At 44.6% G+C, this 14844-nt stretch overlaps 1 protein-coding gene across 5 annotated transcripts in view; it reads left to right on the forward strand.

The window, feature by feature from the left end:
- The window catches only part of ITSN1 (intersectin 1), a 212381-nt gene that overhangs the window by 145046 nt on the left and 52491 nt on the right, over nt 1-14844 (forward strand). For 3 of the 5 annotated variants that reach the window (XR_012021338.1, XM_072806828.1, XM_072806830.1), the window contains exons 22-26: nt 2500-2705; nt 3478-3560; nt 7462-7628; nt 10900-10945; nt 13352-13473. Coding sequence is in view for 4 of the 5 variants with exons in the window: in XM_072806828.1 (XP_072662929.1) it covers nt 2500-2705; nt 3478-3560; nt 7462-7628; nt 10900-10945; nt 13352-13473 (624 nt within the window). In the remaining variant the exon portion in view is untranslated. The remainder of the gene's footprint in view (nt 1-2499; nt 2706-3477; nt 3561-7461; nt 7629-10899; nt 10946-13351; nt 13474-14844) is intronic. The other 2 variants (XM_072806829.1, XM_072806831.1) reach the window with 1 other exon arrangement.

Here is a 14844-nt window from a genome sequence, read left to right on the forward strand (position 1 = left end):
GATTTTGTTAGGAAGTAGAATGGGCTTGCCTGTCAGACAGCAAATGCTGTGAGGAGAGGCTTTAACATAGGAGACCAGAGTGTTTCAGGAAAAACTTAGGCCTGTCGATCTGGGGAGACCAATAAGTATACATCAGAAAGGCTTGATTACAGGTGAATGGGAAACTCTTAAGTGCCCTCCTAAGAAAGTGTTTCTGAAGGGATCGTTATTCTGAATATTACTACTCCATACGATAAAGCAGTAGTTTACTTAATGCAATGAACATAAAGGAATGAAATATCTATACATTAATCAAACCAGACAGAGCAAATGCCCATGTGGGAGGCATTTGGGGGTCAGGACAGTCCCTGACTTGGGATCAACAGGAGGCATGCGGGCTCTGAGCAGGTGCGTGGGGAGGTGCCAGCAGAGGACAGGACGGAGTCACACTCCTATTGGAGCCAAAGGAAAGCAAAGCAGCCTGGGATTGAGAGAAGGATCTGACCTCCGAGAGAAACAAGGAGGGCACAGAGAGAAAGTGATTTTTAGTTGGAGAGAGGAGCTCAGTTTTAGGTGCGTTCAGGGTGAAGGTAGGGCACCAGGTGGTCCCGTGCGACAGGCAGTGAGAACATAGATCAGCTCTGAGGAAACATGTGAGATCTTCAAAAAAAGAGAACAGGGTAAGAAAATGGAAAATCCACAGCATGTGTGTGTGTTCTCCCCACCTGAGAGGAGGAGCTCCCAGCCAGAGATGTTCCCTTCCCTTTGCTTCTGTCCCTGCTGGGCTCTTTGCAGGGACTGGGGTTGGTGATCAGGGTAGAGAGCATTCAGTGTGGTAAGAAGAATGTGTTTGAGACCTGGGAAGGAGTAGGAGATGCTGACTGCTAGGTAAGCGAAGATAGTTTATATCCACTTTTTAGAACGTGGAAGCTGGGTCCTATGGGGAATTAAACAGTTGGCCAAAGTCAGGAAATCAGTGACACACATGGGGTTCCAACCCCGAGTCCAGGCTTTGTCCAGCCCCAGGCTGGATTATTCCAAAGTGTCAGTGGGGAAAGGTCAACAAGGCTGGGGCCCAGGCTTGGCAGAGGAATGGATGGATGCAGCTGGGAGGATGGGACAGCACAGAAGGGCTGTGAGCTGGTGGGCTGTGGGGGTCGGGGAGCTCCTGCGAGCCCGAGGGAGAAAAACAGGCAGAGAATCTGGGGGATCTGAAGAAGTGTGCAGCCGAGATGGAAGGGAGGAGGGACTTCGAAGGTCCAAGAAAGTGAGGACCCAGGAGTGTCGATAGGAAACTGTCTTAAAGATAGGTACAAGTTGGTTCCAAATGAGCTGCCTTTGAGCATCATCTTTTTGTTCCTGTCCATTTTCGTATATGCTTGAAAGTTGACGTAATTTTCTTAGTATCATCTTAAGATATTGTAATGATTTTATGTTACAGTTTTTTAAAAAAGATAATAAATGCCTCACCCTACCTTTCCAGCCTCATCTCCTACTGCACCCCTCCATGAAACTAGGCTCCACGCACCCCAGGATTGTGCTCCTCTTCCTGGACCCTTTGCAGTATGCCACCCCGAGGCCGTTGCCTGTGCTGTGCCTTCGGCCCGGAGTGCCCTTCCTCCGAAGCCCTAGCTCTCAAAATCCTCCTCGCCCTTCAAGGCCTGACTCCAGTGCTGCCTCCTCTGTGAAACTGTCCCTATGGCCCCTGGGCAGAATTCATCCCTCTTTTCTCTCTGTTCCCACAGTGAATAGCTGGAGCCTCTTTGTAGTAGATCTCGTTCTGCCAAGTGGTATATATCATTGTGTGTGTCTCTCTCTTGCCCGCTAATTGTGAAGTCTTTGCTAATGATACCGTACTGTCCCTTTTTCCAGTGCCATATGGTCAATAAAGTCTTTTAGCCTAAATTATTTGGAGGAGGCAGAGGTGGCATTTTATTCCTCTTTGTAACCCCTCTTTGCATGTAGATGTATGTAGTGGATCACAGCAGATTTATGCCAGCCAGACCCCTGGGTCTCTAAAACAGGAGCTCAAACAATCCAATGTGGGGCATATTCTCCTTTGTCCACCTAAACCAGCAGTTCATTATCCTTTGAGATTTCGCAAGATTTCTACACTTTGGTATGAATCTTCCACCCAACATCCAAAATCCATTTGGAAATGGGGATGGTGGGGTGGCCTGGGCACCTTGGAGGTTAAAACAGAACCAGATGTCAAAGGCACACAGCCAGATGCCCCAAAAGAAATATGACCTCCTGGCTTGTTTAATGAGGCAGCTCTGGATGGCCAGATAGTGCCCCTGCAAATAGGCTGGCAGGTGTTGGGCTCTCCTTTTGAAAATGAGAGATCACCAGGAACCAGGGAAGCATCCAGCACCCATGCTGCACTGAAGCAGGGCCCTTTGTGGCTGTGTGTGCCTGTGTGCGCTTGCTGGAAAGGAGTGTTCGTGCCAGTGTTGATGTCGCCTGCATCGGTAACCGATCACAGAGTAATGAGAGGTCCTTTATGTATTTCCACACAAGGGTGAGAAGGTGGAAGGGCTACAAGCACAAGCCCTGTATCCTTGGAGAGCCAAAAAAGACAACCACTTAAATTTTAACAAAAATGACGTCATCACCGTCCTGGAACAGCAAGACATGTGGTGGTTTGGAGAAGTCCAAGGTCAGAAGGGTTGGTTCCCCAAGTCTTACGTGAAACTCATTTCAGGGCCCATAAGGAAATCCACAAGGTATTTTTGTGTTTGTCTGCTTCTGTTAGATGAAAACAATGTTGGGCATGAAATTATGCTTGCGTTCATTAAGATTCGCAGATGGGATTGCAGGATTATGGTGTCTTCTGGATCCTCTAACTGCAGAAGTTAGAGTGCGTATCTGGAGAAGACAGCCTCTGACAAATAAGAGGTCATTTTCTCCACCACCGCCCCCCCCCCTTCATTGGTGGAAGCCTGCATATCTTGTGTTCCAGTGACTTATGTAAGAAGGACTTCTACTCTGAGGCCTGGAACATTCTTGTGGATTTGTTGGTGATCATGCCTAGTACTCAGTACTATGTAAGATACACATGAATACTTACAGGCTCAATGCATTTGGGGAAATAATTGAAAGAATGGATTATGAACCTTATAGCATGGATCCTTTAACATAAAGGTTGTAGTTCAATTATTGCAATCACCTAGGTGTTCAAAACAGGTTAGGAGCTTCAAGAAGATAAAAATAACAAAAATATTAGAAGAGCATCTATCTTTGCTTTGAACTAGACGGATACGTTGGCTATGTAGCAAGTGCTGAGAAACAAGAATGCAGCTCAGACTCATGCCTCTGTGGCGCTGTTAAGTGTTTTAACTTAGCCAAGTGCAACTGTGTCAGCAGTACAGCTGTAGATGCTTCAAAGTTTTAAATATTAAGCAGCTCTTTAAAAAAAAAAAAAGGAAAATCAGTGTCATTTGTATTCATGTCTTTGAAGATAAAAATTAAAATACTTTCTCCTCCCACCTCTTTCAGCATGGATTCTGGTTCTTCAGAAAGTCCCGCTAGTCTAAAGAGAGTAGCTTCCCCAGCAGCCAAGCCGGCCATTTCGGGAGAAGGTGAGAACCTGAGTCAAATCATGTTCTTAGGAGGGTCGAGGGGATCACGTAATATAAACAGTACATGTTTGAAATGAGATGGGATTTCACTTTAAAATAGACTGTACTAAAAAAAAAAAAAATAGACTATATTAGTTTATGTTCAGTGTGTTCCACTCTGAGGTCAAATGAAAGGTTAGATCTTTACAAAAGCTGAGTACTTCACGGAGACTTTCAAAATAGTATCAGATACATTGATCATAATAACCGAATCTTCTAATGATAGTTGGTCACAAGCTCTCTGACGTTTGAAAGAGGCCCATCAGTGTCACTAGGGATCAAGTTTTGTGAGCATCTCTGCAGCTGGATTGTGGTCATTGCTTCCCCTACTATAGTCTGTTCTCCTCTGACTTGTACATAAGTGTTTTGTTTGTGTTTGTTTACTACACAGTCTAGTAAAGCTGTCCCAGCAATCGCAGTGGCATCTCTGCCACCCTCAAAAGAAACAGAGAAGTTCAGTTTTTCTGTTCCTTGTCACTAAGCACACCAGATTATTTAAGACCTAAAGATTTCATTTTGAGTGTTTAGCACACAAAGAATTAATTGCCTTATATCTTGGTCTTCATCACATAAGTCTGAGGATTATATATGCTGATACATGGTGTGGGCTTTAAAACAAATAAAACACACATGGATCCAGGCTCTGGATGGTAAAAATCTCACATCTTTTCTGCAGCCAGTGTAGCCATTCTCACCTCATTGAAGAGCGCTACCTGAAGTTTGACAGGCTTTCCACTGCAAGTCTGATCGGGGTTCCTAGCTAACAGATGTCTACCCCATTGTATGCTAATTTTTCTTGGGTTCCTTAAGTAAATTCTATGAAGATAGAGTGTTTTATTTAGTCTGTTCACCATCCTGAGATTGTCACATTCCTTGGAAAGTGTGGCTTGTGAAAGAATTATGAAAACAGTTGTTTGGCTGGAGACAGCAAGGATTAAAGTTCAGTGGTATTTCAGACCCCCGGTAACAAAATTACTTTCCCCAAAGGAATTTGAGAAGCAAAAATGTTTGTAGTTTATAGATACAGCTATAAAAACCTCATCACTGCCAAACACCTCCAGCATTTTATTGCATCCAGTTTTTGCTATTGCCACCAAAACGATCATTAGAAGAGTTCTGTTTATACACTCTATCAGTCATCTGAATGAGTGCTTTATCCACTTAGCAGAACGAGGCAAAAAAAAAAAAAAACCTCTTTTTAAACACGTGTGTGGTCCATATTATATAAAGCAGATTACCATTCTGCCCAGATTCAGTATGTTTTATCCAATGACGTCTCCTCGGAAGGCTGAAGTTTATACCTTGGCTCTCTCCTAGTAGCCATTCACTCTCTCGATCATACCCTCACTTCCTCTCCTGTAAAGTGGGCTGCTGACCCCCCCCCTTCGAGTAGAAAGTAACAATCAAGGATTATGAGATAATTTGCATAAAGCATCTAGGAGAAAGGTAAGAGTCTGCTAGTGTTTTTTCTTTTTTGCTTCATTTCCTGGGTTGTTGATGGAGAGCCACTTAACAACGCCGTGAGCATTCTCCTCTAGGAGCAGCATCGATGAACGCCAATTTGTTTTGAAACGTGTACAGAGGCCTCGTCCCTTGAGTCCTCAATACATAGGTCACAGGTGAACCACACACACGTTTAAAGTTGGGTAACAGAAGAGAGATTCTAATCTCCGCTGACATTTATTACATCCATTGTCAGATGATCTGGAATATTAGGAAACACTAGGAGAGAGCTCACTGGCCTTCCGGAGTGGCATGAGAGGACTTGGCTGTTGAAGTTCAGAGAAAAGCTATCTGCATGTATCAATGAGCCCCTTATTAATATTGCATTAAAGGTAGTCACATTCAAAGTAAAGCATACATAAACCATATTAAACAGATGGTCAGTTTGGGTAGCTCTTAGGGTGCCCACTTAGGAATGGCCAGTGCCCTGTGGTAACTGTCTCTGGAGGAGGCTCTGAGTGCCACCGCCCGCCCATCCTCCCATGGCCCGTGTCACTGAGCCCCACAGGAGCCTCCCAGATGCCTGTGTGCATGGCAGGGCAAACGAAGCCACAGTCTTTCCAGTCTCCTTGGTATCTTATAGTGCAATGGTAGGTTCAGCCAGAGTTCATGCGTCTGAAGTTTCTTCAGCACTTTGAAAGTCACTTCAAAGATTGGATCCATTTTTGAGAAAGTGACTTTTCAATGCAGGAATCACTGGGAAAAACATCCATCTGCCAAAGATCCTATCTTAAATGGCCGAGCATGAGCTTCAGGGGCAAGTGGCAGAGCAAAACCAAACGGGGGAACGGTCAGAATACTGAGAGATCGGGAAAAGGAACATATTAATGAAAAAAGAATGTCCTTAGCACAACTGCCAGATTTGATTTCCGTGTGTGGGAAATCATTTTTCCTGTGTTCACTGTGGAGGTGCGTGTGAGCCACACTGGAGGACTAGAGACAGAGTGTCTTCTGTTCTCCCTTGGTCATTTGGGTGACCTTGTGTCTGCTGTGGGGTCCCTACTCCCCGGGCCCTGGCTGAGGCTCCAGCCTGCGGCCAGCACTGCCTAAGCTGACTCAGCCCTTGGCGGGCTCTCCCATGTTGTAGAGCTGCCTACATTAGCACACGCATTAGGGGGCTTTGTGTCTTTTTGTGTTTGTTTTAGCTTTCATTAGTACCTCCTGCAGAGGCTCTTATAATTAGCCAAAAGCATTCCTCCATACTCAATTTCTGCCTATTAATTAACATTAGGCTCTGAATTTAAGGGCTCCATCTGAAGTTTTAGTGAGAAACAGGCCTCATCCATCCCCAAAATGAATTTTCTGGGTGGGTAAAAGGTGATTTTTTTTTAAATGACTTTGACAAAAATACCCAAAGGCCTAGGATAAAATGGAGAAAAAAATGGAAGCAAGACATTTAGGTTCATCTCTCTGTAGATCTCTTATCCTGCACCTAGTATAGTGTCTAGAATTTTGTGTCTAGGGATCTTTCTGAGAGTGATTTGGTTTCTGAGCCTTTGTAAAACCAACTCTTTATAATTAAAAAGGAAATTTTCCTCTGGAATGCACCCCCATCACATGCAAGACTGTAAAGAAAGTCAGTTCTTAGACTTTAAGACTTGAATAATAAAACATAGGAAACAGATTTCTTTTCAGCTTGTTCAGGAAGGCTTGCTTATTTTCTGGGATTGAGTAGACGTTACTTTTATTATCAGTCCTCACTACGTGTTTGTGCACTTGAACGACAAGTAGATGCCCGTTTTTAACTAAATAATGCGTATCTTTTATTTTGTGTTTTAACAGCTTCCTACCGTCTGTGTATCTGGCACAAAAGGACATAAGTTTTCACTCGGGCACTTGAGTAATGAACAATGTGTCTTATTTAATTTACGTGAAGGATTATAGTGTATCTAAAAATGTTCCAAAATTGTGACTTGGTACCCTCAAAACGAAAACACAGATACTTGATGTGCATAGAAGAGCTGGTGTGTTAGTGCATCCAAATGAGTGCTCAGCACAACTAAGTAAATGTTAGTTAAGAGTAAATTGTAAAAACCATTTTCACTCCAAAGGAAATGATGACATGAAATTATAGCTCAGCCCTGGCACTCGGTGTCGGTAGACAGGCAGTTGGCATTTTTGTTCGCATGGCTGGGTCTTCCCAAGAATTGTTCCCACGTCTGCAGTTACTGAATTTGTATGTGCAGTTAGGGCATTTGCAGCCAGGGATGTTCCACACTTCTGTTTTATCTGTGACAAGCTTTTCTCTTGAATGGATCTTATCCTAACTTCCTTATTCATAAACTAGCGTTTGCAAAGCTGTCTGGGATCTCTGTAAACAATCAAGCTCTCTCCGTATCTCAATATTTCTCCCCACCAGAATTTATTGCCATGTACACTTACGAGAGTTCTGAGCAAGGCGATTTAACGTTTCAGCAAGGGGATGTGATTTTGGTTACCAAGAAAGATGGTGACTGGTGGACAGGAGCAGTGGGCGACAAGTCCGGAGTCTTCCCTTCTAACTATGTGAGGCTTAAAGATTCAGAGGTAAACCCACATTAACTGTTTACTCTCCCTTTCTGTGCGATGATTCTCTCGGCGGGGAGTCGCCAATATTTGATGGTGGAACACTGTTGATGGGTTTTGCTGTGTTCCGGGAACTTGACAGCGGATACAGAGTGCCCTGTAATTGTTTGAACTGGTCATTTGGTGCTGCAGGGTAAGCTTCCCACAAGCAGAAGAACCCCCTGGGGCTGAGCAGAGGCTACCTCTCTGGAGGCTGGTCTGAGAGAGTTAATGTTCAGGGTTCATTTCTATTCCTGCATGCGACTGGCTTAGGGTTTAGAGCGAATGTTCTTGGTTGGGTCTTCAGGGTCACTGATCTGGGATACCCAAAGAAAGACACACAGCAATATTCTGCCCATGTAAAACAAGAGGATTTGGGTGATACTGGCCCCAGAACGTGGGGTGGTAGAGAGTTTCTACAATTGATACTTTTGCCTACACGTTGGGAAGACACAAGATTTAAGAGATCGATAACACTTTTGACCAGGCCTTAGAATCTCAGGCCCATTGATGAGGGCCTGAATTTATTCTAACTGCTGTTCTCCTTATGAATCGGAAATGAATCCCATTGTTATGCGGGGCCTTAAAAATCCAATTGCAGAACAAGAGGTCTTGAGGCAGTGCAGAGTTCAATGAAATGGTGGGGTGAGCCCACCACCGGGGTATTGGGAGCCTGTCTCAGAGTGACCAATTTCAAGTTAGTGGAGAATTTCAGGGTGAATCAATGTAGTCATTTAACAGATCCATTGCACATAAATAAACCACAAGAATTGTCTTTTTTTTTTTTTTTTTTTTTTAAAAACCTGCTTTCTCAGGTGTAAGCCAGTGGACAGAGCTCCTCTGTCATTGGAATGCCAGCAGGAGGGTGTACCTTGGGCTGATCCACAGGCCCTAGTACCTGCAGCTGCTTTGGGAGCCTGGAGCCTGACCCCACAGTGTGGTCCCTCCCCTTCCTTTCTCGCCTTCCCTGCAGTGCCCAGAAGCAAGTTTTTATTTTGCTTGGGTTTTGTTTTTTCAGGGAGTGTCTTTTTAGCTGTTTCGGTTTTGGGGTTTTGTTTTGTTTTGTTTTCCCTTGCTGTGGTCTTGAGAGCAGCTTATTGAGACTCCCAGGAAAGGATTTGCATGAGTCTGCTTACCCTTAGAGAATTTGGCAGAAGCATGGTAGAAAGTGCTTCTCTCCAATGCAGCAGTGAATTGTCCTCTGCAGACCTGGAGAGGGGAGAATTAGGGTTTTCTCCAGGAATCCAGTCGGATCCAGTAAGAATCATCCAGATGATATTTCAGGGGTCACAGGGGAATAACTAAAACTAAACTCAATTTCTACTGCTAGGCGTGAAGAATCTTAGAGTGACTACCTTTTGGGATCAATTGAAAGACCAAAACCATTACTTATATTGTATTTTGATAAATCATAGTTTGCTATAAAAAAAATCTGAAATCAGTAAGTTAAAAAAGAGACTGACATTTTTAAAGGTAAGCTGAATATCAAGGTGCTTTTTTAACCATGGCCTTAAATTATGAGCCACAGAAGAACCAACGAAGCTAAAGATTTTGCACAAACATTTGGCTACATTATTTCATAGTGATGAGAAAAATCTAAAAAGTCAGCTGTTTCATTTTCCTTGGGTACAGAGTTCAGCGTATAAGGAAAATTTCCTGCTAAACCCAGATCCAGCCTCAGATACCAGGCTTTCCCTCTGGGCATGGGAGAGGTTGTTCTATCCTGGCTTCCCTTCTCTGTAGGAGAAGGGCTGTGGCACATATCCTGGGGCAGCTTTTCTACTGCATTCCTGAGATGTGCCAGGACAGAACCAGGCCTTCTGAGTATGTCTTAGTTTATGTGCTGGCTCTGGTGTTAAAAAGGGAGCACTCTGGGGCACCCAACTGGCTCAGTTGGTAGGGCATGTGACTCTTGATCTGGGGGGTCGTGAGTTCATGCCCCACGTTGGGCATAGAGCCCACTTAAAAAAAGCAGGGGAGCACACTGACGCTATTTGGACTCATTCACTGGGTGTTGCCAAATGCCTTTGTTCCTTTTATGGCTTATAGGGAGTTATTATAAGTCCATACTGGGAAAGTTAACTGGTCATTTGGAATCTTGTTTCATTAGTATTCCTTTATTTTGATACGCAGCCTATAAAAATAGCAAGGCAGATTGGTATTATATATTTTGTTAATACAGAAATCATAATCTGAGTAAAGATTGTAACTCAAACTTGCCCTGGTAAATGGTTATTAAATTTCAATAACCAAAATAAAGGGACCATGATGGCTTAGATGAATGGCATGTTTTTATTCTTACAGTAACTGTCATTTACTTTATTAATAAGCCTTTTGTTTTGTTTTGTTTTAATTGGAATACTTAATTTACTGCCAGATAGGGACTCAAGAATGAAAATCAATTCAGAATAAAGCACTTTGTAATGACAGATGACAGTCTGGCCCCTGTCCTGTCTCAAGGTCTCTATTGGCTTGGTCAGCTGGTTTAAAATTCCATGAGTACCCATAAAGGAATTCAACCCCAGAGCACTTTTGGAACAATTAATCGTTGCAACAACAAAAATATGGTCTGCTTCTATGGATTGTGCATCCAGCATTGATAGAGGAATTTCAGTGTTTAAACAGTGTAAGATTTGGGCAAAAAAGATACACAGGCGAGTAGCTGCCTCTGTGGATAAAGAGGTGAATGGGATAGGGGAAGGCGTGTTTGAATTGCCATTGTGCTGTTTCAGTTATCTTTTTTTTTTTTAAGTAAAAAGATAAAGCTCTAAAGCAAATGTAGCAAAATATTAATATTTTATGTAGCACATCTGGGTGTTGGGCTCTGGATGTCAGAGTCTCTGGAGTTTTATTGTGTAAAATATTCAGTAACCATTTGAACATAAGCATGAGCTCAGTGTTTAGGACATAGCCTAACAGTCTTCCTCGCCCGGCACCCCCTGTTTGGTGTGACTCAGGGACAGGATGCACCTGTGCTACACGCAGACAGTACCTGAGCCGTCTGGGATCCTATACTTGGCTCACTTCTCTCTAAAGAAGAGGGCAAAAGCTGTGTGTTTCAAAGTACTCGCTTTGTCCCATGTTTTCCTGACACACATCTGATGTCAAGAGATAGAGTTGCTGCCGTGTTTCCCCAGAATGAACCAGGGGGCTTCAGGGGCTCAATCGGGCTTGGGTCATCATTGATCGTGTTTTTAAGTTGCATGACCAAAACTCTTCAGTATGCAAATGAGACCTTTTGCTCTGTTTTAAGGGCTCTGGAACTGCTGGGAAAACAGGGAGTTTAGGAAAAAAACCTGGTAAGTTGCAAACCCTGATGCTTATTTTTCAATGTTTTTGAATGTAATTGATAGTTGCTCCCAACCTTTTGTTCATTAGGGCTGGAAGCCTAAAAAAGACAGACAAAAGAATCTTAAGAGCAGTCAGAGTTTATCCTTTTATTGGAATCCATTAATAATGTGTACGTGGTTATGAGCGATGTCTGTTGCTTCACACATGGGGTGTGGTGGGGGGGACACTGCTAGACAGAAGGTTCTCTTGGGTTGTGAAGTAAGTCAGGCAAGGTGGTGGGAAGTCGTAATGCGTAGAAGCTCTAAAAGTAATAGGACTGCTGCATCCTCGTTCTCTTGGGAGGTCCAGGAGGCTCCTTCCCTCTCCTGATAGCACAGTTCGGTCCCAGGACATAAATAGTGGCAGAAATTCAAAGAGCAACAAAGTAGAGGTCCCCAAAATGAATATTTGGAAGCCGTAGGGCGGTTTTCATCAGGTACACATTTGAAGATGCAAAATTACAGTCATCCCTCTGAATTTAGTGCTATAGTTTATTTAAGCAAAATCACACGTTCTGCAAATAGTACCACGAAAGAGAAGCAGAGGTGAAATAACATGGTTTGTCTGGCACGCCTTCCTCCTGTAGGTCACTGGAGCGTTTTTTGCTGTTGTGTCCGTAGGAGATGAGGGGTGGGGAGGGTCCCCGGCAGGCCGACAGGGGGATCTGACGTTTCCATGTCCAGTGCTCAACCACAGATGGCCTGACCTGGCGGGGGAAAGTGGGCTCTCGGGCTGCCATAGGGTATTAATCAGACTCCAGACACTGGAACATGGGGTCAGATCTGTGTTTTAACTGTGAGTGTTTTACATTTTGAAACTGTCATTCCAAAGGGTCCAGATGGGCTTAACTTTATACTGAAACCAGGGGGCCGCTCCAGGACACCAAAGACAGAGAAGAATGCTGGGGGCAGATTGCTGGCTGGGGCACGCCAGGTCCTTTGAGGAGCAGAAAAATCTGAGGCCAAATAGGACAGTGATTTGGACTTTCTCCAAACCAAAAACTCTTGGAATCTAGAGCTAGCCATTGGCATGTCAGGGGAGAATTCCTACCCTAGCACAGAGTTCCCAGCTCGGGCTCTCAGTAGGGCCAAGGTGTATGGAATCTGGCCTCTTTCTTACTTGTCCTGATCTCCCTGGAGCATCGGGCCGGGCCTGCCCCCGGACAGCCTGGCGCACCCAGCATGGTGATGGGCGGCTGCTACTGTGCGTTCCTGAGCACGAGGAAGTACAGTCAGGGGACAGGGGGCCTTTTTCCCTTTTTCCTTTCTTTCTTTTTCTTTCTTTCTTTCTTTCTTTCTTTCTTTCTTTCTTTCTTTTCTTTTCTTTTCTTTCTTTCTTTCTTTCTTTCTTTCTTTCTTTCTTTCTTTCTTTGTCTTTACCTCATCCCTTCTTTCTTTCAAGATCTATTATGATGGGGAGAGAGTGTGGAGGACTAGAATGGTTTGCTCTGCATTGCTTCTAGAAGTTCCAAAAGCAGTCACTGGATACGCCAGGATTCAGTCAGACAAGGATTTTGGTTTTGTTTTGTTTTGTTTTTTCATACTCGACCTCCTGTGCCAATAGAAACGTACTTTTCAGAGCCTGGTCTGTGGTACTGCTGGGATTTTTCCCATGAGATTTTTAACATTCAGGGAAAGTAAAGAACTGTTTAGGTTTTTTGTTTTTTCCTGTGCTAAACTGGTTTTTGCATAAAATTCTCTTCTTAACTCCAGATTTTTTTAAACTTGAAATAAAAATAAACCTGCATTGACATGATTCCTACCTGATATCCAAGGATTCCCCTTTGTGTGAGCCACAAAGACAGTGGTCATGTGGGTGGGGCTAAGCGTCTAAAGCCACAACCTGGAAATCAGCTAGCGCCACACTCCCAAAAGTTTCTGGAGAATATAGAATTCTTCTTTCTACTTACTTGGCAGGTGGGAAAGCTCCACTTGAGTTCCTTTATTCACTTGCCCACCCTTGAATGTGCTGTGTGCTAGCTCTGTGGGGTGGAGGGTGGCGTGCAGAGGAGCCAGGCCCTGCTGTGGGCAGCAGGGTGTTGGCAGCAGTTGTGGTGGGGGAGGCTGGGACAGAAAGTACGAGAATTGGGGGCAAGAATGGGGTGGAGGGAAGTTGGTAAATAAGTTCCAAGAGATGATGAGGAAGTCCTAGAGCAGAACCAAAAGATCACCCGAGCCCTTGAATGCTGCATCTGGGTCATAGGTCGTGGAATGGGGGTAGGGGGGATGAATGAACCATCTACATTTAGTAGAGAACCAGCCCAGGGCATTGACTTTGATGACGTGAATCTGTGAACCCGGGAGGTGGCTGCGTCTTCCTAGAATTTCTTCTCCTGACTGTAACACTGTGCCACGATGTTTGATCTTGTTTTTCAGAAATTGCGCAGGTTATCGCCTGCTACACAGCTACTGGTCCCGAGCAGCTCACCCTGGCCCCTGGTCAGCTGATTTTGATCCGAAAAAAGAACCCAGGCGGTTGGTGGGAAGGAGAGCTGCAAGTTAGTGTCTTTTCCATTTGTTTAAAATTCTGTCTGAATGTGAATACTCAAAACCCCAAAGGGATACGATTTCATCGCACAGTACACATAACCCCACCACCACCTCATCCTGCTCTTGGATATCGAGAGATTCCACATCATCTGAATCTATGTGTTTGTTTCCTGAGCGTTGGACAGCCAGTAGCAGAATTGTGAGAGCTAAGGATTCATTGGAAGATTTATCCAAATTTGCTTGACTCCTGAATTCAGATAGTGAGTGGTGGGAGCGTGAGAGGTCAGGATGAGGGATGTGGGCAGAGTCCTTCTCAGGGGTCATGGCATTATAGAAGCGGAGATCTATATAAATGTAAGGTGTGGTACAAAAGCTGCATGTGCACATCACAACATGCTTGGTTCCCATGTGTGGAGTGTGTGTGTGTATGCATGCATGCGTGCACATGCGCATTGTATGCGTGTCCTCAGTTCACTGTTTTGTCGAGGCAAATTTGGGTCAAGGAAGTGAGGATCTATATTGTGGTGAGCTGAAGAAATGAGTACCTCTATATGATTGGAGGGCAGCTAGTTAAAAAATAAAGTGCCAGCAGAGTACAGGGTGAGCCAGGGGACTAGAGAAATGTGTCTTGGCCAGAATGGGAAGTCGGAGATTAAACTTCCTCTTGGGCAGCCATAAAACCTGTCCAGCAGGGCTGACCACATTGACCTTCCAGGCTCAGGAATCTGACCTCTCGGGTCCTGGAATCCACTCCTCTTCATACTACTGTGCTGGCATCACCTGAGGCTGCCTCCAGGTGCCCTTCTTCCCTTCCCAGCCCCACACTTACTAGTCTTACCAGCCATCAGTGACACCTCCGCTCCAGCCTCATTGCATTTGAAAACAAGGACCGCTCCAGACTCTCAAACCTCATTGAGAATAACATGCTAGTTATTGTCTACCTAGTGCTTGTCTACCCACACCCCACTCCCTTCTGCTCCCCTAGTGCTTGTCTACCCACACCCCACTCCCTTCTGCTCCCCACCCTTCCCCCACCCCCCACAGCTGGCCACGTCCCACTTCCTCCAGAAGTGACATCTTCCCCTGAACTGTGGTGGTCCCGACGCCCACACCACTCTTGGTATTTAACATTGTTGTCGATGATATTCGCGTTTCACACATATTTCTTATGTCACCATGCAGGTTATCAGCTTTTTGAAGGTGGTAACCATATTTTTTCATCCTCACGCTCCTAGCACCTTGCTCAAAAGGGAGTTTTGAACGGTTCTTGAAATCCACAATAAAGTGGGTGAATTGCCATGCGCAGGAGGGCTTCTGGTGCCTCAACCAGAGGCTCTCTCATTGTGGATACACAAACGAAGAAATTGCCAGTGAGCTCA

Source organism: Canis lupus, chromosome 30, assembly GCF_048164855.1.
Source record: "Canis lupus baileyi chromosome 30, mCanLup2.hap1, whole genome shotgun sequence".
In the NCBI taxonomy this organism is placed as follows: domain Eukaryota; kingdom Metazoa; phylum Chordata; class Mammalia; order Carnivora; family Canidae; genus Canis; species Canis lupus.